This window comes from Grammomys surdaster, unplaced genomic scaffold (assembly GCF_004785775.1).
Source record: "Grammomys surdaster isolate TR1022 unplaced genomic scaffold, NIH_TR_1.0 125818, whole genome shotgun sequence".
Classification (NCBI taxonomy): Eukaryota; Metazoa; Chordata; class Mammalia; order Rodentia; family Muridae; genus Grammomys; species Grammomys surdaster.
In genome coordinates, this window is record NW_021620648.1 from 457459 (window position 1) to 480693 (window position 23235).

The following is a 23235-nucleotide window of genomic DNA, read 5'->3' on the forward strand; positions in this document are numbered from 1 at the left end:
CAGGCCAGGTCTCTGACTGGAGGCAGGTGAGTGTTTAGAATAGATCACCCAAAGATGAACACGTGAGTGTTCCTAACTTGAATAGAGAACCTGCCAAACTAGGTCCGTCTTGCTGCGTCTGCTAGTGTGGCCTGTTTTCCAGCTACAAATAGCAAGTATTACCTGTTTTAAACATCTGGCATGACCTGCCTGCCTAGTCACCTTCTTTCTTGTCTTCAAACAGCTGTGGGGCCCCTCCTCCTCTCTGCCTCCTATCCCTCTGTGATCCATCCCTCCCCCTTTTCCTTCCTGGAAGGATCCAGCCACACCAGATCCACAAGTCCTGGTGTCCTTAAAAGGATCTGCCTGTGGAATACGGCTCATCTGAAGACTGTGACATTCACCTTGATTGTGGTGGGAAGTCCAACGGGCACTCTGCTGCAGCTGGCATCATGAAGGCCCGTGTCCCTTTTATAGTGGCTATGCTCTGTGGCCTAGCCTGGGCTGGTAAGTCATTCTCTGGTGGGCATGGAGTAGGCTGGGTTGTCCAAAGAACAAAGGGCTGGAGCTTAGCAGGATAAATGCTGTCCTAACCCAGTGGACCATTTTGACCTGCCCTTGCTCGAGGTTATAGGATCAGTCTCTGAAGTTGGCTAATGACGTGGAGGGATTGCAGAGATGATGTCCTGGAGGATCAGCTCCAACCTCCCTAGAAAAACCAGACTCCATACTTGGCTAAGGTTTTGTTTTCTTGAGGCCGCTACATGGGTTAAAAGGGAAGGAGGTTCCTGAGTTGGGGTTACCTGGTTGCCCTTGGTCACTCCCTCCTCAGCTGCCTGGTGATAGGTGGGTGTTAGGGGAAGGGTGGGCTCGGGAGGAAACCAAAGCCCCTGACTCAGAGGTGAGCCCTGTCCTACTCGAACAAACAGAATGAACGGTTAGAGGGGGGCGAAGATGGAGTGGGGTGGGAGGGTGTTGCCCCAGGTTAGGGGAACTAAATGGTAGAGAAGGAATGTGCCTTCCTTTTGCAGGTAGTGATGGAAGGAGGTGGGGACTGGAAGTGCAAAGAGCTGCTGCCGCTGTGTTAGTGGGTGGTAGGGAGGGATGAGGGCCAAGGGCTGAGCTGAGGGGTGTGGGCAGAATCCTCCTCTGCTCCAGGAGAGTCAGAGTTCCTGCCTTTCCAGGCTCCTCAGGTGTTCCTGTCTAAAGGATCTGATAAGTTAAAGCAGGAGGACCAGTCGAGGGTTCAGCCTGTTGGGACTTGTCGGGGTTGTAGCATAGATATTTCTAGGAGGAGCTGAATTTTGCCATCTTCCCCATCAGAGGATGCACAAAGAAACCCCAGTGGGATTCTTAAACAGGGAAGGCATGGAGGAGGAATGCCATCTCCATGGCTCTTGACAAGACGGGATACCTCTCTGAGGACTCAGCTCTCTGCCTGGCCCCTAGAGCTGGAATGGAAGAGGAGGGAGGGGAAGCACAGGCTCAGAACCTTACCTCAGGTCTGCCCACTGAAGGAATTAAGGAGAGCATGTGGGACTAGCTAGTGTAGGAAGATGGTCGGGGGCTTGGGATAGGACTGCATGGGAGACCTCTTGTCCTTGGAGGAGGTCCCCGAGAGCATGGTTGTAGTGGCTTCAGAGGTGCAGGCAGCCCTGGGCTACTAGGGCTGAAAGTGATGGTTAGCCTCTGCTGTTACATGGATGGGAAGTGAGGGGAGAGTGGATGGAGAGACACCAGCAGGCAGGAGTGAGTGTCCAGCATCTTCAGACTTGGGTAACAAAGTATGAGCCACACCAGGGGTCATGGCCAGGCACAGGCCATGGTTTATAAGTCAGGTGCCTTCCAAAGCCTTGGCTGATTTCAAGCAAACAGAGGCAGGAAGCTGCTGGCTTGGAGGTGAAGGTTTTTGGTTCACTGGGTTTCCATAGAAATAACACCTGGGTTTCCCTGAGAGACAAACATATGTGTGTGCCTTGGTTGTCAAAGGGCCCGAGGGCTGACGTAGAGGGATCTTCTGTCTATCTAGGTTTGGTACCAACCTTTATTGATGGCCGGTGGGGAAACGGTGTGGAGATTGTGGCATGCTATGTATGGTCTGAGAGGATGCAGAGAAGTATAGCTCTTCACAGGGGAGGGAATCAGGGAGTGGAAGGGGGACCGGGGCTGATGGACAGACAGCGAGGGACACAGGCTGCTGGAGTAGTGATGTCAGCCCTGGCTTGGTTGAGTGAGGCTTATACAAAGGCTTTGTGACAAAAGGAGGTACTGGGTGGGAACCCGGAGTCACAATGAGGAGTCATCTAATGTTCCCAGTACAGCACACTGAGTTTCCCCTTAAGGAAAAAAATCCCTTCCACTCCAGTGTGTCACCTCCATGACACAGGCTTACCTTGAAGCAAAACAAATTCACTGAGGAATGCGAGACCTGTTAGCATTGGGTTCTTACTAGGGACAAAGCTCCAAGGCAGAGATGACAAACCCACATAGCATGGGTCACTGGGAGAGCTCTCCTAGACTCCACAGCCAGCTAGCTATTCAGTTGTCTTCAACTCCTGCCAGCCCTAGGACGCACGGGGTGAATTCTATCCCTGGACTCTGCCTCGGTGACCCATTAAGAGCAAGGCCCCTGGCTTGCAAGCATTCTCTCCCTGGGAACTCTGGGTGTTCTGCCAGGCTGGTAGGGCAAGCAGCTGACCCAGCCTTCCTGTACTGAACACTTTTTCTTAAGACCTTAGCATTTAGGTGCCAAGCGAGGTGACTTGAGATTCATGAAGGGTTCCCTGTGTGCTTGAATGCAAAAGTGGCCTTGGACTTGGCCTCCTTTAGGGACAGTCCACTGGAACAATGCCCTGTCTTCTAGGGTGTGTTTGGAGGCCCTGCACTCAAAACGCAAAGGCCTCAGGACCTGGTTTAACCTGGACCTAACACCTCTCAGATGTGAAGAATAGACTCACAATGATGATGATATCAGCTGGTAAACCATCCCAGCGCCCATGTGCTTACCAGCTCATAGCATGGCCCAGCTGAACCGGGGGAGAGAGTCAGGCAAAGTAGTTTGTGTCAGGTTCCCTGACCAGGCATGATTGCGGCAGCCGGTCTGGACATCTGCCATCTCCGATATGGACGTGGAATGTTGCCGTTGTTTATTTACATAACAAATACCAAAATGATTCTGTTCTGTGTCACACGCCACAGGAAGCGCCTTGCCAGCGCTAACTCATTTAATTCTTATACCTAGTCTATGAGATAGACTCTATTTTTTCCTCTATTTTTATAGATTAAAAAAAACCAAAGACACAAAGTTAAATAACTTGTCCAGGATCACACAGCTGGAAGGCATGATAACCAGGATTCCAACCCAGAGTCCAGCCTCACCCCGCTGTGCACCTGACTTTAGGCATGATATGATCCCAACTCCGAGTCTCACCTGAGGCAAAAACGATTCTTTCTCCCTTTCTTGTCTGGGTACATGCTCAGCTGTAAATGTCAAGTTTTGTCTTACTCCTGTCCTTGCCCAAATATCAATACAAAAGTGTTACTTTATCAATCAATATAATCAATTTAGCGCAAGCCCTTCCTCGCTGCAGCCCTAAGTTCAAGGGCAACGACAGCCCTGGTCTAAGTTAGGGTTGTATTTCCTCATTGGCCCAAACCAGGTGCTCACAGCACTTCTGTTTTCTCCTTCCTTCCTTCCTTCCTTCCTTCCTTCCTTCCTTCCTTCCTTCCCTCCCTCCCTCCCTCCCTCCCTCCCTCCCTCCCTCCCTCTCTCTCTCTCTTTCTTTCTTTCTTTCTTTCTTTTTGCTTCTTTTGAGACAAAACCTGATGCCACCCAGACTGACATTGAATTTGTGTTATCAAGGCTGGCTTTGAACACCTACCTGATCCTCCTGCTTCTATCTTACAAATCCTGGCGTTATTAACAAGTGCCTGGCTTCCGACTCTGATCCTGACGTTCTGCGCAGTCCCCAGCCTAACCCCTAAGCCCAGTGTTCTTGACCCCAAGACCTCAGGAGCCACCACAAAAACATCCTAAGTCGCTATAGTGGGCATAGTGGGGGCTGGCTTCTCTTTTAGCGTGATAGCATGCTTGTATTTCTCTTTGAAAAAGTTCTAGTCATAGCCAGGCATAGTAGTGCACACCTTTAATTCTAGTGCTCGGGGTAGCAGGGGGTGGAGGGGAAACGGGGGTTGGGGGTGGTGGGGTGGTGGGAGGTGGGGGGGCAGAGGCAAGTGGATCTCTGAGTTCAAGGCCATACTGGTCTACAGAGTGAGTTCCAGGACAGCCAGGGCTATGCAGAGAAACCCTGTCTTGAAAATCAAAACAAAACAGAGAAAACAAAACAAAAGTTCTGGTCATATACCCCTTGTGACCAAAAGCTTGCCTCTGTAAGCGGTTTGTCTGGAGCAAGGGATGTGGTTTGTGGTTGCATAACAGAATCCTGTCCCAAAGCCCAGTTCTCACCCACATCAGCCTCGATCCCCACCCAAGCACAGAATGCATTCCAGAGGCTGCAAGGAGCAAAGATGTGACGGGGAGTAGGGTGGAAGGAAGGGTAAAGGAGGGAGAAGACCAGAAAGCAGGGAGGGGCGGCCTGAGGGGTGGCCTTGGGGAGTGGCAGAAGGCTTGGAGACAGCAGCAGTGACTCTCCTTCATCTACTAGACAGGCCAACGGACCTTGTCCTGGCCGCTGACCTCTTTTTTTCAGCCTGGTGGGAGTTGAAAATCTAAGACATTTTCACCCCCAAATGAAGGTTTCTTTTGGCAATCTGGAGGCTCTGGCTACATCCGCTATGTCTGGGAAGTGGCTGTAGGCTCTGGTCAGTCCACCGCTGTGGAATTTGTGACCATCTTCTTATTGCTCACACATTGCTGCTTTGCTTATTTCTGTCACGGTTCCTCAAGTCAACAGGCACCTGAGTCTGAGCCCCTGGTTGGTGCTCTGAGCCCGGGATCATGCCAGACAGGCTATGAGTGGGAAAGTCCTATACTGAGTTGGGAGGGTGTATGCAGGCTTGTCCTACGGGCAGCAATGGCCTCCCCTATCTGTCCCTGACCTCTCATGCAGGGGCAATTTAGGAAAAGTGTGGGACCCCTGAAGCGCTGAACTGGTGGTCTTGATTGTCACAGGAAACCTGGAGTCGTGTGCATCTCGCTGCAATGAGAGATTTAACCGGGATGCTGCCTGCCAGTGTGATCGCCGTTGTCCCCAGCACGATGACTGTTGTGATGACTATGAACATCTGTGCACTGGTGAGACACTTGTGGGATGAATGGTCGGAGACACAGCAGGGCGAACTCTCCAGACAGAGGAGAGGGTTCCTGGACCCAGGAGGAGAGCATGGAGAGCAGAGATTACAAGATCGCAAGGGTCAGGGATTTGGTGTCCGCTAGCCTCAGGTTTTCTAGGAAGGGTCTAAAATATAAAGTAGGCAGATGCTATTGATTTGGATGATCTGTAGGAACCATGAGGATTACCAATATCTTGAAAGCTTAAGTGCTCCCCCCCCCAAATCAGAGAACAAAATGACGCTTCGGCATATACGATATTGTTCACTATTGGTCGCACTGGAAAGCACACGCATGAGCGGTGGTAGGCAGCACTCAGCATCTTCATGAACCAGGGAAAACAGCTTGGCCTTTGTGACGTCATAACACAGACCATGCTTCTCCAGGGAGCCCACAGAACAGCAATGGCTTTAAACTTCCTTTCCCATGAGGAGTGTAGTAGCACACGGCTTTAAATCCCTGCATTCTGGGAGGCAGAGGCAGGTGGATCTCCATGAGTTGGAAGCCAACATGGTAGACAAGTGAGTTCCAGGACAGCCGGGGGCTACATAGTGAGAATCTGTCTTAAAATAACAACAACAAACAACAAAAGAAGAAAGCCATGCCCTTCCCCAAAAGGTCATTTATTTCTCTCCCAACACAAAGTCAAATGCATTTTCCCCTCCTCTGTACTGGAGACCGAACCACGGGTCTCAGATCTATGAGGAAGGTACTCGTCTACTGAGCTGTATTCTTGGCTCATTTTCTACTTTTATTTTGAGACAGGATATGACTAAGTTTCCAAGGTCAGCTTTGAACTCACTATGTAGCACAAGCTGGCCTTGAACTGTGACCCTCCTGTAGCCTGCCAAGATGCTAGGAGCTAGGATTACAGGCTTTTTATACCCAGGCCCAGCCCCAGCCCCAGCTAAGTGAATACTTGATGACAATTTTTTTAAAAATATTTTTTCATTTGTGTGAGCATGTTTGAGTGTGTGTGTGTGTGTAGCTAAGAAGGTTAGAAGGTGTTGGCTCTCTGGAACTGGAGTTATGGGCAGTTGCAAGCCATGTGTGCTGGGAATCTAACTTTCTCTGGATATGCAACTGCTCTTAACTGTTGAGCCATCTCTCCACTCCTTGAAAAAATCATTTGAATAGACTCCTTGTTTGGATGTTTCTGGTTTTGCAGACTCCCGGTAGAAGGATCATCTGCTGTTGTGACATGAAGTTTTTCTGGGTTTGTTGTTAAACCGTGCGCCCGACTCCAGTTAGAAAAGCATAGTCACGGGGTGATGGGACACTCCATCATAGGTGACAGGCCGATGTGGTTACACAGGCTATGCAAGGTCACCTGGCTGAGCTGGCAAGCTAGAGCACAATGCAGCGCACATCCTTCTCACAAGGTGTGAGCCTTGGTGAAGACCCATGTTTGCTAAGAAGGAATGCCCCTCCCCACCCCCCCTTTTTTTCTGGGACAAGGTTTCTCTGTGTAGCCCTGGCTATCTTGGAGCTCACTCTATAGAACAGGCTGGCTTCATACTTGAAGATCTGTTTGCCTCTCTGAGTGATAGGACTAAAGGCGTGTGTGCATCACCACTGCCTGGCGGAATGCCTTTTCTTAATTTGCTCAAAGGTGTCCTCCGTTGACCCAGCCACAGGTTCCCAATTTTGCTTCCACTCACGTGAAACACCCTCCAGCTTACACAAAACGCACTATATATCTACTGGCAGAGGTTCTAGTGATTAGGCCCAGGCCCAGAGCTCACTGGCGGCGTCAGAGCCCAGCTCTTCCTGCTGTACAGGGCTCTGGCTCACTGGGCTAATCACTCAGCAGGTACAGAAAGGGTGGTTCACCCAGAGCCATCATGCTAGTCTTTTAAGACAGAGGTGAAGCCAACCTGAGAGCCATTTCGGCCCCCAGTTTCTTATTTGCAGCTCAGTCAGAGCTTTTTTTTTTTTTTTCTATAGAAAATATCTTGGACTGGTTGAAAGTCTGGCTCAGCTCACAAAAGTCTATTCAGCATAGAATGTAGCTAAGATGCTTGTAGATTTCCAATGCTTGTGACACGGCCTGGAACTAACTAAGCAACGGGGTGAGCCTCATCTGAGTGAATAACCTGACTTGTGGTCCTGATGATGATGGTGCGGGGCTCAATCCCACCAACTGAGTCAGAGCCACCGGAATGCTGCCCTTTCAGTCTGGGCAGCTGTGCTCCTCCGAGTGATGAGAGGGAAGTTCAGACCCTTGGCATTAGTCTTTCCTCTTCTCCATTCTTACTCGACCCCCTTCTGCCCAGAGCCAATGCTTCAGTCACTCAGCCTTTCTGGTAAGGGAATGGGCAGCGAGACAAACATGCTGTTCTGTCACGTGAAGCCAAGAAGAACAGGAAAACGGCATCTCATATCCATTAAGGCTTGAGAACTTCCTCCTGAGTCTGGCCGGCAGTGGGGAGTGCTGCCCATCGGCTGGCTGGGATCCTTTTCTTCTACCTGGGTAGAAATCATGGGTACGGGTACGCAAGGAGTGTTTCAACTACTGTCCTTGGCAGCTTCTGCATGCCTCCATATGTGACAGCAGCGAGTGAGGCAGCAGATGGGAGGGACAGCAGGGATTCAGATTTCTAGGATTCAGCTCTTGGGCAGGCCTCTGGTACCAGGACTTTTATTCTATAAGTGTTATAGCTCTTGTGTGGGTCTAGGGTACTGAGCCTTGGGGCTCTGTGTTACAGCTCTTGTGGGGGCCTGGAGCCCCAGGATCCCACAGTTCTCGTATGGCTCTTAACTGAAGCTGGCACTGCAATTTGCTCTGGCCTCTATCAGGGAGTCTGTCGCTGAAGAAGCAACTACTGTCTCTTCTTTTGTTTGATCGCCTGCTTCTGCCACTTGCAAAGGTGGAGCAAATCCCTTGAGTGTGACGGAATTAACTAGGAGATCTGGGATAGCAAATCGATGTCCTGCAAAGCTGCCTCTATCTAGCTGATGGTTTCGTGGCTTTGGGGTTCATTGTTACATCCTCAAAGGGTAAGGAAAGGGTGATCAGGAGCCAGCAAAGAAGATGAACGTGGATTTACCAAGGAAAAATAAGAAAGACGCTAGAGACGGGGAGGGTGTCTTAGTTAGGGTTTTACCCCTGTGAACAGACACCGTGACCACAACAACTCTTCCAAAGGACAACATTTCGTGGAAGCTGGCTTACAGGCTCAGAGGTTCAGTCTATTATCATTATGGCAAGAACATGGCAGCATCCAGACAGGCATGGTGCAGGAGAGCTGAGAGTTCTATATCTTCATCTGAAGGCTACTAGGAGAAGACTGGCTCCCACATGGTTAGGAGCAGGGTCTCATTGCCCATCCTCACAGTGTCGCACTTCCTCCAACAAGGCCACACCTACTCCAGCAAGGCCACACCTCCTAATAGTACCACTCCCTGGGCCAAGCATATTCAAACCACCACAGAGGGGTTCCAAGGATCAAGCTTACCACCATGTTGCCTTATTGGTGACCTTCTATGAAACTTAGAGTGAGAACTAGATTAGAACTGAGATCATTTTTTATTGAGACTGGTAATTCTGAGTACATGACAGGCCTAACCAGTAAGAAAAGTTTGCTTACCCTATGCACAGTTCTTTGACCCCACAGGAGCAGTAATCACGTGTTAATGGTCCAATGAACGGAGTGGCCACATGTCTCATAATCCACAATGGGCCTTGGCCTTACTTTCTTCCAGGCACTAATGCCTGTCTTAAAGGCAGCACACATTTCCCATGGTTCCTTTCTGCACACATTCCCTTCCCCCCCTCCAGCCTGCCTGACCTCTGTCCTCTTGCTGCTGTGATGGCTGTCTTAATTTTTCCAGCCTAGTTGTTGCCTTTTAATCTGGGTTCAGGTCAGCCCACTCTCAAGGTGGAAAGAGAATGCACAGGGGAGACATTTTGCTGGGTTTAATGTCACGGCGCCGGGATGGGCAGCATAGGTGGGCGTCTCCTACCCAGCTCCTGAAGCCCGATGTAGTTGGAGGAGAAGGGTTATTATCACTAATCACAGCATGCAGATAAAGGTTGGTGCTTACTCCAGCTGTGGCATCAGCCTTTTGAGATAACTGTGACCATTTCTCCCTCCGTCAGACCAAGTTTCTTAAACTGTTTCCACTTGGGACTCCTTTATGCTTGAGAGACATTTATGTGACTCTGGGCACATAACTATATAAAACAGGTATACATATCAAACATTCTCTGTAATAGCCAAATATGGTGGTACATGCCTGTAACCGTTAGCACTTGGGTAGTAGAAGCAGAAGACCTAGGGATTCAAGGCTATTGTTAGCTACATAGTGAGTTTAAAGTCAGCCTGGTCTACCTGAGGACCTGTCTCACAAAACATATAATAGATCCAGACCTAAGCCAGAAGAATGAATCTGGATCTGTCCAGGGGAGACCCTGGTGTAATCCAAGCAGCCATGGGGAGGGGAGGGGTGTCAAGGAAAGCAAAGGGCCATGTAATTCATAGCTCTCTGCAGTCCTGAACTAGAACAGACCTGGGCTTGCGTGCTGTGACGACGTGCACAATGTACGTTGTATGTTCAGAGCCAAAGGTTCGGTGAGGTCACATGACACATGATTGAATCCTGCCAGAAAGACCTCAGATTCATTACATGTCTTATTTTGGGTTTAATTTTTTTTCCACCATTGCCTGTCCAGAAACATTTTACTGGTGGCAAGTTCTTCGTGACCCCGTGTTCAGTTATGTGACCCTATATGAAGCTGTGACCCACAGTTTAGCTGGGTCAGGCCAGCAGGAGAAATGCTCTGGCTCTGGTTGGCTTGGGTGTAAATTGTTACAGAGTCAGACCTCAGAAGCCTGTGATTGCACCAGTGGTTGAAATGATTGTGCCCGGGACTGTGACTTCAGGACCTGAAGTAGGCAGCCGTCGTTGTCTGGTGGTTTCCTGTTCTCACTGGAGCTGCCACGAGGCTCGTATTGCTAGCTGAAAACAGTCCTTTAACCCGAGGCATCTGAGGCATCCAGAAAGTCCAGTAGTTGCCAGTTAGGGAGTCAAACCACCCCATCCCACGCTGATTTACAGGCAAACATCCTAAGGAGTGCTTACCGTAAGAACTAGAAGAATGCACCCCTACTATCAGCACTGATTTTGAACAGATTTTAGCAGTACTTCAACAATACTTGACACCTGCTCAGCCCCTCAGGGAGAACTGGGTCCCCACTCACCCTCTTAATAGGAACAGGATGTTCTGAACTGAGAGCCTCCCCAGTCATTTGGAGACTGCTAAACTGCTCTATTCATATGAGGCAACTCGAATTGGTTTTCAATCTAGAAGGGGCTCCCCTGCCTCTTCTTTTTTTAACATACTTTTCTTTTTATATCTTTTGAGTGCAGTGGGCACCAAATGACAGAATGGTAGGAAATTTGTCACCGGGGAAATTATTTTTGCTTTTTGTTTTTTTTTTTTTTTGTCTAAATTTTCAATAACCTGACCTTGGAAAGCCTTCCATTTTCAGTCTTTAGCCTTGTGTGTCAGGTTGGGGTGGGGTGTCTGCATACCCTTTCAACATGTGTGCTTGCCTCAAGGGTGGGAAGCCCAGAACCAGGGTGAAAGTTGAAGGGATTTCTTGGCATGATTGGTGACTTTATTTTCCTGTGTCATAGTTGAAGAAAGCCCCCCAGAGCCAAAGGCATTCCTGGATCCAGAGGACGAGATCCCAGCCAGCAGTAAGCCTGAAGCCCAGATTGGGACACCAGGGGGGTGACAAGGGGAGAGGGTGCCACACCAGGGGCAAGGACCCAGGCCTAAGCCAGAAGAATGAGTCTAGATCTGTCCAGGGGAGACACTGGTGTGATTCAAGCAGCCAAGGAGAGGGGTGGCCAGGAAAACATCCAAGGCCTGGGGAGGGAAATGAAAGAGATTTTATTTTTAGAGTGGGAAGATTATAAAAACAACAGGCCAGAGTAGAGCCCAGCATCAGAAAGCGAAGGATTTCCTGACAGCAGAGTGTGCAAGAAGTTAAGCTTGTTTGTTGTTGGTGGTGGTGGTTTTTTTCCAGGAGACCTTTAGCAAGGAGCCTAGCTAAGGGTGTGTGTGGGTAGAAGGGCTGGTCCTTAGACTCCTAGCATCATACCCTCTAGAGATTGCCAGGGACACAACCCGCCTCTCTGTCCTCTTAGACCTGTACTCCGCACCAAGCTCCTGCCAGGGCCGCTGCCGGGAAACCTACGACAAGCACCACCCTTGCCACTGCAATGACCGTTGTCTAGAGTTTGGGAACTGCTGTGAGGATTTTGACAGCCTGTGTGGCGGTGATCATGGTCAGTCTGCTTTGTCAGCGTAGCCTCCGTCAGCATAGCCCCAGACAAATGTGAACTCTCTAGAGTTATTGCAGTGTGGTCCTTGGACCAGCAACAGCAGCAGCAGCTGAGAATCCTTAGGAGAGGATTCTCCTAAGATCTGTGGCCCAAACCTGCTGCTTAGAAACTCTGGATTGGGCTGGCCATTCTGATAAGCGCTCCAGGCGATTCTGATGCCTGACTTGGTCTCAGAGCCTTGGTGCAGAAGGATGATATGGTCATTCTGTGCACACCATGGCCGTGGCACGTGCTGATTTTAGGAGTCCTTTACTGTCCTGCCCTCTAACTACAGAGTACTGGGCAGTGTTCCCCGTCACTAGAGCAAGCTTCCAGAAGGGGCCAAGAGGGGGCGCTATTGCTCTTCAGACAGTTGGCACTCTGCCTCCCCCTAGCTCTCATGCCATCTCCCGATTCCTCTCAGAGGGTTTCTCCTACAGCAGCGATGCCATCACCAAGGAGGAGCTTGAGAGTATCTCTGAGACCATCTACAGGGTAGATACCAATAAAGCCAAGAAGGAAGACATTGTCCTCAACAGTCAAAACCGGATCTCCCCATCAGAGACAGGAAACCAAGTGGATCGATGCCCAGAGCCGTGAGTGTCCCTCACTCCTTCAAACCGCTCATCCCGTCTCTCCTCCACCCTCACTCCCTTTGATGCCTCTGGTCTTCAAACTCAAAGGGAGAGGATACCCCTCTGACATGGACAACTGGTGTCCAGAAACAAAGAAATCACCCTGAGCTTAGGTGGGTGGATAGCCAGGTTTGTGAAGAAAACAGACCTAGGAGTTGGCTGTCAAAAGTAACTCAGTCGTTGAGCAGTGGTTTGGGCAGTGGTGGTGCATGCCTTTAATCCCAGCACTTGGGAGGCAGAGGCAGGTGGATTTCTGAGTTCGAGGCCAGCCTGGTCTACAGAGTGAGTTCCAGGACAGCCAGGGCTACACAGAGAAACCCTGTCTCGAAAAACAAAAACAAAACAAAACAAACAAACAAAAAGGTTTAAAAAAAAAGTAGCTCAGTCAGGTGGTGGTGGTGCACTCCTTTAATCCCAGCACTTGGGTAACCAAGGCAAGTGGATCTCTATGAGTTCCAGGCCAGCCTGGTCTACAAAGCAAATTCCAGAACAACCAGGGCTACATAGAGAAACTCTAATTCAAAACAAAGTAAACCAAAAAAACAACACCCCCCTCCCCAAAGCACCTCAAGTTGCCCCTAGCTCCTGAAGCCGTCTCTATGTCCTGCCCCTGGCCTCTCTGGAAGATTTGGGGAGAGTTTCAAGTGCATATTCAGGTCTCTTAAGGGGTCTCCATCCATTTTTCCCAGGCTCTTCACTTATGTCAACGAGAAGCTGTTCTCTAAGCCTACCTATGCAGCCTTTATCAACTTACTTAACAATTACCAGCGGGCCACAGGCCACGGGGAGCACTTCAGTGCCCAGCAGCTAGAGGAGCAGGGTGTCTTCCTCAGGGAGGTCATGAAGACAGCTGTCATGAAGGAGCTCTACGGCTTTCTCCATCAACAAAGTGAGTTTTCTCTGCTGCTCAAAGCTGTGGGGTGAGGCGTCTCCAGGAGAACCAGACACCGCTGAGGTCTCTGTGGGAGTGGGGGTGGGGTGGGGCAGGGTGTGAGAGCAAGCAATGGAGCAGGAGACACCACATGGAGGCTAGTAACCTCCAGAAGGAGCCACAGACAAGGCTAGAAGGAAAGCCACCGAGATCAGGACCCTAGCAGGAGCAGAACGACCTCCTGGCTTGCTTGTATCATCCCGTCTTTTGACTGGATGCCAGTTATCTTGTGAGTTCTCTACCTTCTGAAGGGACTCAGGGTTCCCCATCCCTAGTTCTACTCCCACTCTGGGCACTTTTGAGCCACCTCACAGATCCCAGAGTCACATTAGAAGCCATGGTTTTGGGTTCCTGCCACCTCTTTCTGGGAAGCAACAGGATGCAGCCAAGGCTCAGAGAGCCTTTCTCTTGCTAAGTGGTCTGGCTGGACCACCTCAGATACAGATTCATGCAAATCAGACCAAAAAAGGTTTTGGCTTTGGGACTTCTTGGCTCTGGGTTCTGTTTGTTAGTGTGCTCCAGATTCTTTTCCTGAACTCTGGCAAGCTGGATTCTGTCTCAGAGGGGGATCAGTATGGGTCTCCATTGCTGGCCCTGGGAACTGCGTCCAGGCAAACCTGTCTGCAACCTTAGACAACAACAGTTACCAACTGTTGTTAGAGGTAAAACACAAGAGGGCTTCTGTTAAGATACATGCAATCCTGGGATGCCCCCTGGTGCCTGCTCTGTGGTAAACACATGACAGGCGTGTCAGTGTTTCTCAACCCTTGCTCCGGTAAAACACATACAGTTCCTTATGTTGTGGTAACCCCCAACCAAAACATTATTTTCGTTGCTATATCATAACAGTAATTTTACTACTGTTATGAATCATAATGTAAACCTTTATTTGGAGATGATGGTTTGCCAAAGAGGTCAGGTTGAGAACCCTTGGTTCTTAGTAAGAAAACTGGAAGTCTAGCCAAGCCGGAAGTCCTAAGAGAGCAAGGAGCCCTAAGCAGTCTTCCAATACCTAGATCGGGCTTCCCAGCACTCATCCCTTCTCCCTCACCCCGGATCCTGCTATCCTGTTATGTTTACGAAGGCTCCAATGGCTCAAGCCTGCATCTCTTTGGAGTTTGAGAGATTAGAATATGGCTGAAAATAACTCAGGTCAGACAGACTTGGTTTGAGTTCTGTTACCACTAGTGCGATTCAGGTGTTACAGTGTCAAGGAGCCTCCCAAATTTCACGAAGAAATGTGATCTCAGCCAGGTGGCAGTGGCAGCGGTGGTGATGGCAGTGCACGCCTTTAATTCCAGCACATGAGAGGCAGAGGCAGGTGGATCTTTGTGAGTTCTGAGCCAACCTGGTCTACAGCACGAGTTCCGGGACAGTGAGGGCTCCACAGAGAAACCCTGTCTTGGACCCCCACCAAACAAACAAACAAACAAACCCCATAATTTCTAGCGCCGCGTGTTAATGATATCTAGAGGTGAGAACTTCGGGAGCTGAGTCAACTTCAGATTCACGGTTTATCGTAGACTCCGCCTCTCTTTAGTACACCTGCTTTGCCTGGCCTTTCTCAGATGCCAGCACTCCATATTTGATTTCTTGAACTCCAGAATGTGAGTTAACCAAACTGCTACTCAATACAAATTATGTGGTGCCAGGGATGTGGTTTTAGCAGCACATGGCAGACCTGGGCCGTTCGGTGTCACCTCTCCCAGTCTTATCTGTGACAAGGTCTTGAGGACTGATGCCTGCAGAACATGGAAGTGGACGCCCAGCAAGTACTAATAAGGGTAGCTATTTGGTCTGTGAAGCCGGCCTGTTTTCATGTCTACTCAGGCTTGCTTGCCATCAGCGTTCTAAGTCCTTGAAAGGAGAGAATATTCCTGGTATCTGTTTTGAATCCTCCACACAATTCTGGAAGTCCCTGATTTAAAACTTCAGCTCTGACCTTCTCTGTGGGGCCCAGTGGCCCTCTCAACAACCCCACTCAGCTATCTGTTATTTACATAACACAGTGTAAAGAGAACTCACTGTTCCCACCTCTTTCCCAGGCCCACTCCTTCCTCGGTCTTCTCATCTCAGAAACATCACCATAATCCATCAGCTCTCACGCCCAAAGCCTAGGAGTTAGGGCGTGTGTGTATATGTGTATAGGTGCATATATGTCTGTGTATGTCTGTGTATATATATTCATGTGTGTATATGTCTATGTGTTTGCATGTCTGTGTATATGTGTGTATGTATATGTGTATATGTGTGTATGTATGTGTATGTCTGTCTGTCTGTATGTATATATGTGTGTATGTATGTGTATATCTGTCAGTGTGTGTGTATGTATGTCTGTGTATATGTGTGTATGTATGTCTATGTGTATATGTGTGTATGTCTGTGTGTGTATATGTATGTATGTATGTCTATGTGTGTGTATGTACCTGTATGTCTGTCAGTGTGTGTGTATGTGTCTGTATGTGTGTGTCTGTATGTGGATTTCTGTGAGTGTATATGTGTCTGTATGGGTATGTCTATGTATGTGTGTATCTGTGTATGCATGTCTATGTATGTGTATGTATATGTATGTCTGTGAGTATATGTATATGTCTATGTGTGTGTGTGTATATCTGTGAGTGTGTGTGTGTGTGTCTGGAGATTATACCTGCTTAGCTTGTGCATGCTAGGCAATCAGTTTGTCCCTGAGCTTGCAGCCCCAGGGTATCGGATAGATTTGACTTTTCTCTTTATCCCACTGTTCCCCACCCCCACTTCCCCATCAGTAATCTCTGTCACTTCCACTTCCACTTCCAAAACATTCCAGATCTGCTTGCTTCTTACCTCTTCTTCTCTGCTCCTCTAGCTAAAGCTAGCACCGACTTGAGGAGAAAGCACTAGCTTTAGAACTGGTTTCTCTGCTCTTGCCTACAGGACCCTGTTAACCGTTTTTTACATACACAGCCAGAGTATGTATGGCCTTTAAACACAGCTCATGTCACACAGTTGCCACCCCCCTCCAAAAAAAACCCTTCATGTCCATTGTCTTGTCTATTCATGTCACGCCCATTGTAGGTTTCTATTGCTGTGATAGACACCATAGCCAGAACAACCTGGGAAGGAAAGGCTTTATTCCGTCTGATACATCCAGCCCATGGCTGAGCAGAGTTAAGGCAGGAAACTGGAGGCAGGACTTTGCTAAAAAAATAAAACAAGCATGGAGGACCACCGTTCACTGGTTTGCTCCATATGATTTTTATATACCCCAGGACCACCTGCCCAGGAGTAGTACTGACCACAGTGGGCTGAACTCTTCCATATCAATCACCCATTAAGAAAATGACCGAATAGTTCTTTGTTTTTCTTTCCACAGACCGTTACAGCTCTGAACAAGAGTTTGTGGACGATCTGAAGAACATGTGGTTTGGGCTCTACTCAAGAGGCAGTGAAGATGGGGATTCCAGTGGCTTTGAACATGTCTTCTCTGGTAGGCTCATTCTGCTTGGCTGGGGAGAGAGGAATGGACAAAGATGTCTGTTTAGGATCTGGACAGTCCTGAGCATTGGTTAACTGGCCACTTAACCAGGGAGGGAGGGTCTCGCAGGCCTATGAAGGCATCTGAGAAGTCATGCTGAGGGATGACAGTCACTTTAGAACATCTAGGAGGGAAAGAATCCCAGTCCTTTGGTTCCCAGGGTTCTGTCTAGTATGAGCAAGTGTTAACTGGCTTATCTGCCTCTGAGCAGTTCTCTGGTTCCATCGATTGGTTAGGGACTTTCTACAGAGGTGATTGCATCCCTTCATCCCTGAAAGTTCCCACTGAGCCTGACTCCATCCTCCAGAAACAGAGGGGTAACCCAGGGAAGTGGAATATCTAGGAAGAAGGAGTCTCCTGAAGTCTTGAGCCAAAAAAGAGAGGACAAGCCATATGTGGATATCAGGCCGGGGGCTGAGTAAGCAGCTGAATATTCTAGAAGTCAGAGCCTGGACATAGGAGACAGGCTTGGTGAGGAGACCTTGGGGACCGTGGGGGAGGGAATGGAAACGGAGCCCAGACCACCCACCCACCTTGGACTTGTCATTACAGGCGAAGTAAAGAAAGGCAAGGTCACTGGCTTCCATAACTGGATCCGCTTCTACCTGCAGGAGAAGGAGGGTCTGCTTGACTACTACAGTCACAATTACGATGGGCCTGTGAGTACCTGGGCTGGAGGAGCCTGGGTGGGGGGATACCCAGACTTCCTGCTCTTCCTCTGCCTTCCAAGCAGTCAGACCTGCTCCTCACTCTGGTCCTCACATCTGCCCAACAGGAGATATGGATGTCCTTACCTGTTAGAGAGCAGATTTCCAACTCAAGTCCCAACAGTGAAGGCTCCAAACCTGCTAGGGACAGGAGAAAGAGGGCACCACCTCCCAGGGGAAGGTCAAGGCCAAGGGCCAAGGCTTAGAGCAGAGAACAAAGGCATGTGTCCTCCCCCTGCCTGAATGACCTTGAAGGGCAGCTGGAGAGTTCAGCCTGGCTAACTGAGCTAACCTGCAAGTTTCACTCAAAACTTTTGCTGTCCTACAACCAGAAGACGATTTGGGGGCGATGAACTGGCCTCCTGCATGTGGAGGGCTGTAAGGAACAGCTGTGTCTCTGTACTCTGGCTTGAGTCTATGGATGTTACAGTGACCTTGCCACTCGTAGCTTTAGACAATGGTTCTGAGTGGGACCCAGACACTCTGCACAGTAGACTGTCCCTTCTGTCTTTTTAAAGAAGCCAATGCCAACACAAGGCTCCCCATGGACCCCCACACATACTAGCTGACTGTTGGAGCCTGGTTCTATCACGTAACCTTTGCTGTCCTTTCCTCTGCAGTGGGATTCCTACCCCGATGTCTTGGCCATGCAGTTCAATTGGGATGGCTACTACAAAGAAGTGGGCGCGGTCTTCATCGGCAGCAGCCCTGAGTTCGAGTTCGCCCTTTACTCTCTGTGTTTCATCACCAGACCAGGAAGAAAGTGAGCATTGGGTGACCAAGGGACTGTGGCAGGAGGGGTGTCTCCGACCATTGCCATCCAGGATAGCATCAGGAGAATTTGAGTCTGCCAGTCAGTGGCCGGGCCAGTCGGAGAAACCACAGTTCTTCCCTTCAAGTTAAGTGGTTAGATTATCTTGGTAGTGGCCAGTCTTCATCGAGAAGTGGAACCATCTCCTCCCTTCCTTCCTCCTTAAGTGGAGTATTCGAAAAGCCAGCAGTGCAATTGTCCTGTTTCCCCGAGCCTCCCTGGTGGGCACATGAGGCTGTTTGGGAGAACCAGAGATTCTCAAAGAGAACAGTTGATAGTAACTGGTCTCTTTCACTTGAGAACTTGTTTTGGGTCTTAATACTTTATGTTTTTATTTGGGGGGGTGTCACTGTCTCTCCATGGACCTGGGGTTACAGATCCTCTTGCCTCCCGGCCTCTTGAGTGCTGGGTTTATGGATGTGTGCCGCAGTCCTATGTACCTTGCTCTGTTCTTATTACTTTCGAGGCAGAAAGCAAACACCTAATTTCTGAATCATTGGCGTTCAAAGTATCGCTCTGGGAAGGATGAGTGCATTGTCCCATAGGCAGCGAGACACCAAGGTCTGGGTTTGGAAGGCTTGTTGAACAGAGGGAGTTGGAGTAGGAACTCTGGAATGCAGGTCACTCTGTGAGGGAGGCTGGGGCCCTTCTGCTGGGGTGACTACATCTTTCCCATCTGGAACAGAGGTAGGTGACGTTGTGGGCTCCACTGATTCATGATCTTTCCCTACAGGTGCCATTTGAGCCTGGGTGGCTATCCTTTGGCCATCCAGACCTACACCTGGGATAAGACGACCTACGGAAATGGCAAGAAGTATATTGCCACAGCCTATGTGGTGTCTTCTACCGGATAGAGCTTGCCGCCAGCTAGGGTGTGAGGGCAGAGGGCCAAGCAGGATCCAGGTGCTATTTGCTCTTTACTGGGGAGGGGAGGGAGGAGCCTGGGAGGAATCCCAGAGCTCAGTTTTTAAAAGGAATCTCAAATCTAGAAATGCCCACTTGGGAGAGGAAAAAAAAAAGATATACTTAGAAAAATGCAGAGAATCAGCCAAACCTTTGTCTTCCTGTATTTTGGCAACATAAACTAGGAAACAGAGCTCTCTCTGCCTAGAGAAAGGAGCAGCCCTCAAGAGCTCTTTAACATGTAGTGGGGCCGTGAGCAAGTCCTTGGCTTCACAATTCCCTCTAATGTGAAGGGGAGGGGTCTTCCCCTTTTCCTCCTTGGGGATGAGGGTGAGGGGTGAGGCTGACCATACTGTGACTGTGAAGGTGTCTTCAGTTGTTTGTAGGGAGAACAGGTAGTAGAAATTCAGGATTATCAAGTGGCTTCCAGTGTACACACTCGGCAGCTGTGACTCAGCCTTGTGTTGGGTCCCAAAGAAGCAGGCCTTAGAACCACGCAGGTGAATCTTAGAAACTCAGACCTATGACAGTGCAGAGCCATTGGTTGGGTGGTAAGTGGGTTAGGGCAGGTGGTCTCCTCAGTCCTAAATGTCTGTGTGGCCAACTCAGCATCTGCTTCTAGAAGTTTCCCCACTTGCAGATGTTCAGTGCAGCTACAGAATGTGTTTGATCCCATAGTGTTTTGTTTCATTTCAAAAGAATTCCCTTCATAGGAGGACGGCTGAGCATCAAAGGAAGAAAAGAATCTATAACTTGGTGTCATTGACAATTATATTAATGTTTATCCAGCTGCCATAATTTTAAACATTCTGGGTTGAGAGAAGAGGGACCCTGGGGTTTCTAATTTCAATCCCAAATGACATATTTAGTACCCTCTCTGATGCTCAGGAGCCAGATGTGGCCCCACAGAGCCATGCTTGTACCACAGCTCGGAGGTATAAAGTTTCCAATTAAAGCCACTGGAGAAAACCTGAAACATGTCTCATCCCTGTGTGTGTTGACCTTGTGTATGCTGGCCTCCCCCCGGGAGCAGGACTGCGGTGCTTTGCAGCCTGGCTCATGAATGTGCTATCTAGATGAAGCACCCGAGGCTCTGCAGGTCTTTATCCTGGGGAGGAAGATTCTTCTGGGTACACCTGTCACAAGAGTAAAGAGCTTCCCACATGGCTTGTGAAGAAGGGATGGAGACTGGTATCTTCAGCCCCCAGTAACCAGTCCCCTGACCACATACATGAGGAGCAGAAGGACACTCGGAACCAGCTTCTGTGGCTGCAGGGGTTGACTAAGTGGAAGGAAGACAGGGTGCCGCAGAGACTGATCGGATTATTTAGGGCGCAGTTTGAGGAAGACGTCAGTCAGGACTAACTCCTGTGAGGCACAGCACCTAGATGGATGAAACAGGGCCTTGTCCTGACCTCCCTAGAAGTGTCCCTGGTCCAGTGGTCAAGAGAAAGGTTAGGAGGACTTGGTAGTCAAGGTATAGGTACTGAAGTTAAGTGCCACGTGTCTAACCAGGGTCTGACCGCTTGGATAGACTTCTTATTCGGAGCAGTGTCTTTAACAGTAACACAAGGAAGCTACTAGTGACCAGTGTGAAGTTAGCAATGTAAAAACAATACGCCATTCTTTTCAGCATTTTGTTGTTATTGTTTTGTTTTGTTTTGTTTTGAGACAGGGTAGCTGTAGCCCTGGCTATCCTGGAACTGACTATGTAGACCAAGCTGGCTTTGAACTCACAGAGATTTGCTTGCCTCTGTTTCCCCAGTGCTGGGATTAAAGGTGTCTGATACCACACTTTTGAAAATTTTATTTTATATGTAAATATTTTTTTCCTGCCTGCTTAGTGTCCATGGAGGCCAGAGGAGGTGTTTGAGCCCTTGGGACAGGAGGCAGTTGTGGACTCCACCCCCATGTGGGTCCTGGAAACGACACCCAGGTCATCTGCAAAAGCAGCAAGTCCTCCTAACTGCTGAGTCATCTCTCCAGCCCATAGTTATTATTCCTATTTGTCTGACTTATGCAGATTTTACCTTGCACTAGGAGAGGCAATTCACCTTTGCCAGATAAATTTTAACCTGTGCCCACTGGCCTCTTTAAAGATTTCCTTGGTACTCCAGGCAGTGGTGGTGCACACCCTTAATCCCAGCACTTGGGAGGCAGAGGCAGGTGTATTTCTGAGTTCGAGGCCAGCCTGGTCTACAGAGTGAGTTCCAGGATAGCCAGAGATACACAGAGAAACCCTGTCTTGAAAAAACAAACAACAACAACAACAAAAAAAAAAAACAAAAAAAGGAAAACAAAACAAAACAAAACAAAAAAGATCTTGGTAGATAGCTGGGAAACAGAGAGATACATTGGCGCTACTGTATCCCAGGGTCTAGACCTAAGCTTTGCAAGGAGTCAGGAGTGAAATAACTGAAGGGCTGAAGTAAACTTTGTAGTCTATCTCAGGCTGTCTCAGGCTGTGCTAAACAGCCCTTTTATTTACAATGTCTCATTTGGAAGGGATTTTTAAAAAAGATGGGTCTTATTTTTGCTTATGTGCATGTGTTTGTATCTGTGTGAGTGAAGGCCATTTGGGTGCAAGTGAGTTGGAATTACAGATGCTTGTGAGTGGCTGTGGCTGTGGATGCTGGGAACAGAACTCTGGTTCTCTCAAAGAGCAGCAAGCACTCTTAGCTGCGGCACCACCTCTCCATCTCCTAGGGAAGAAGTCTTAACAAGCAGAAGGTGATTCTGTTCGCATTTTTTGTTCCTCTCTGCTGGTTTGAATTTAGACAAGACTGCTGGAGTTTGAGATTGTGCTGTGAGTAAAAACTATTTGCTAGAGAGAGAGACAGAGGCACACTCACAGACACATAGACACACAGAGAGACAGAGGCACACCCACAGACACATAGAGAGATAAAGAGACAGAGGCATACACACAGACACACAGAGAGACAGAGAGAGATGAAGGCACACACACAGACACATAGAGAGACAGAGAGACAGAGGCACACCCACAGACACACAGAGAGACAGAGAGACAGAGAGACAGAGAGACAGAGGAACACACACAGACACACAGAGAGACAGAGAGACAGAGGCAGACACACAGAGAGACAGAGAGATAGAGGCACACACACAGACACAAAGACAGAGAGAGACAGAGGCACACACACACACAGACAGATGCACAGAGAGACAGAGAAGAGACAGAGATAGAGAGACAGAGACAGACACACATACACAGAGATAGAGACAGAAATAGAGAGATAGAAACAGAGAAAGAGAAAGAGAGAGAAAGAGAGGGAGGGAAAGAAAGAGAGAGAGAGAGAGAGGAGTTAGCAGGATAGTAGGACCCTATGTCTGACCCCGGCTATCATACCAGCCCTGAACTGTTAATATTTGGTCTTATATATGAGAGAAATAGCAGGGCTGGAGAGCTGGTTCAGCAGTTAAGAACTTTTGATACTCTTGCAAAGGACCTGAGTTCAGTTCCCAGCACCCATACCAGGGGACTCACAACCGCTTGAAACTCCAGCTGAAACCTGCTCTCCTCTTCTGGTCTCCAGATACATGCAGGCACTCATATGGTAGACATATATACATGCAGGTGCTCATATGGTAGAGATATATACATGCAGACAGGCACTCATATGGTAGACATACATACATGCAAGGCAGGCACTCACATTGACACTCTGAAAAATAAGTACTTTTTTTTTTTTTTAAAAAAAAAGAGAAACATCTCTTGTCATGTCTGAGTTACTTTGATTTCAGGCTTTCTTTCACTTACAACCAAATGATACAGTCTCAAGGCTCAGACGTTGTCTTTGTAAGGGCACCTAGGAGCTGGTAATGGTGGTCCATCCCTAGAACCCTAGTTCCCTGCAGGACTGAGTCTGTGTGAGTGAGTGCCATGTGTGTATCACTGAGGAAGGAAGATCATGAGTTTGAGATAAGCAAGCCTGGGCCACATAGTGAGACTCTTTCTGAGAAACAAGAACAAAATCCAAAAGAGAACAAAACAAAACACCAAACCCAACCAGTAAACAAAGAAGTTAATTAACATATCCTTTCTTAAGTCTCATAAGACTTGTCCAAATCCTTCCACACTTAACTGTTTGAAAGAGATCAATAACTG

General features: G+C 48.8%; 1 protein-coding gene across 1 annotated transcript; it reads left to right on the plus strand.

Annotated features, from left to right (window-relative positions):
* The first annotated feature begins 295 nt into the window (after window positions 1–295).
* Window positions 296–20078, plus strand: Endou (endonuclease, poly(U) specific). The gene is made up of 10 exons (XM_028789372.1): window positions 296–486; window positions 5111–5233; window positions 10913–10975; window positions 11429–11569; window positions 12030–12201; window positions 12930–13129; window positions 16524–16637; window positions 17238–17344; window positions 18013–18155; window positions 18937–20078. The coding sequence occupies exons 1-10, from the start codon at window positions 432–434 to the stop codon at window positions 19055–19057; spliced, it is 1239 nt and encodes a 412-aa protein (XP_028645205.1). The 5' UTR covers window positions 296–431; the 3' UTR covers window positions 19058–20078.
* Window positions 20079–23235: the final 3157 nt, after the last annotated feature.

What these genes read in the sequence shown, in the direction of transcription:
- Endou (XM_028789372.1), top strand. Translation starts at nt 432, where the DNA reads ATGAAGGCCCGTGTCCCTTTTATAGTGGCTATGCTCTGTGGCCTAGCC. An exon ending in CTATGAACATCTGTGCACTG is followed by an intron (nt 5,234 to 10,912) that starts GTGAGACACTTG and finishes CCTGTGTCATAG; the next exon opens with TTGAAGAAAGCCCCCCAGAG. An exon ending in CGGCTTTCTCCATCAACAAA is followed by an intron (nt 13,130 to 16,523) that starts GTGAGTTTTCTC and finishes TTCTTTCCACAG; the next exon opens with ACCGTTACAGCTCTGAACAA.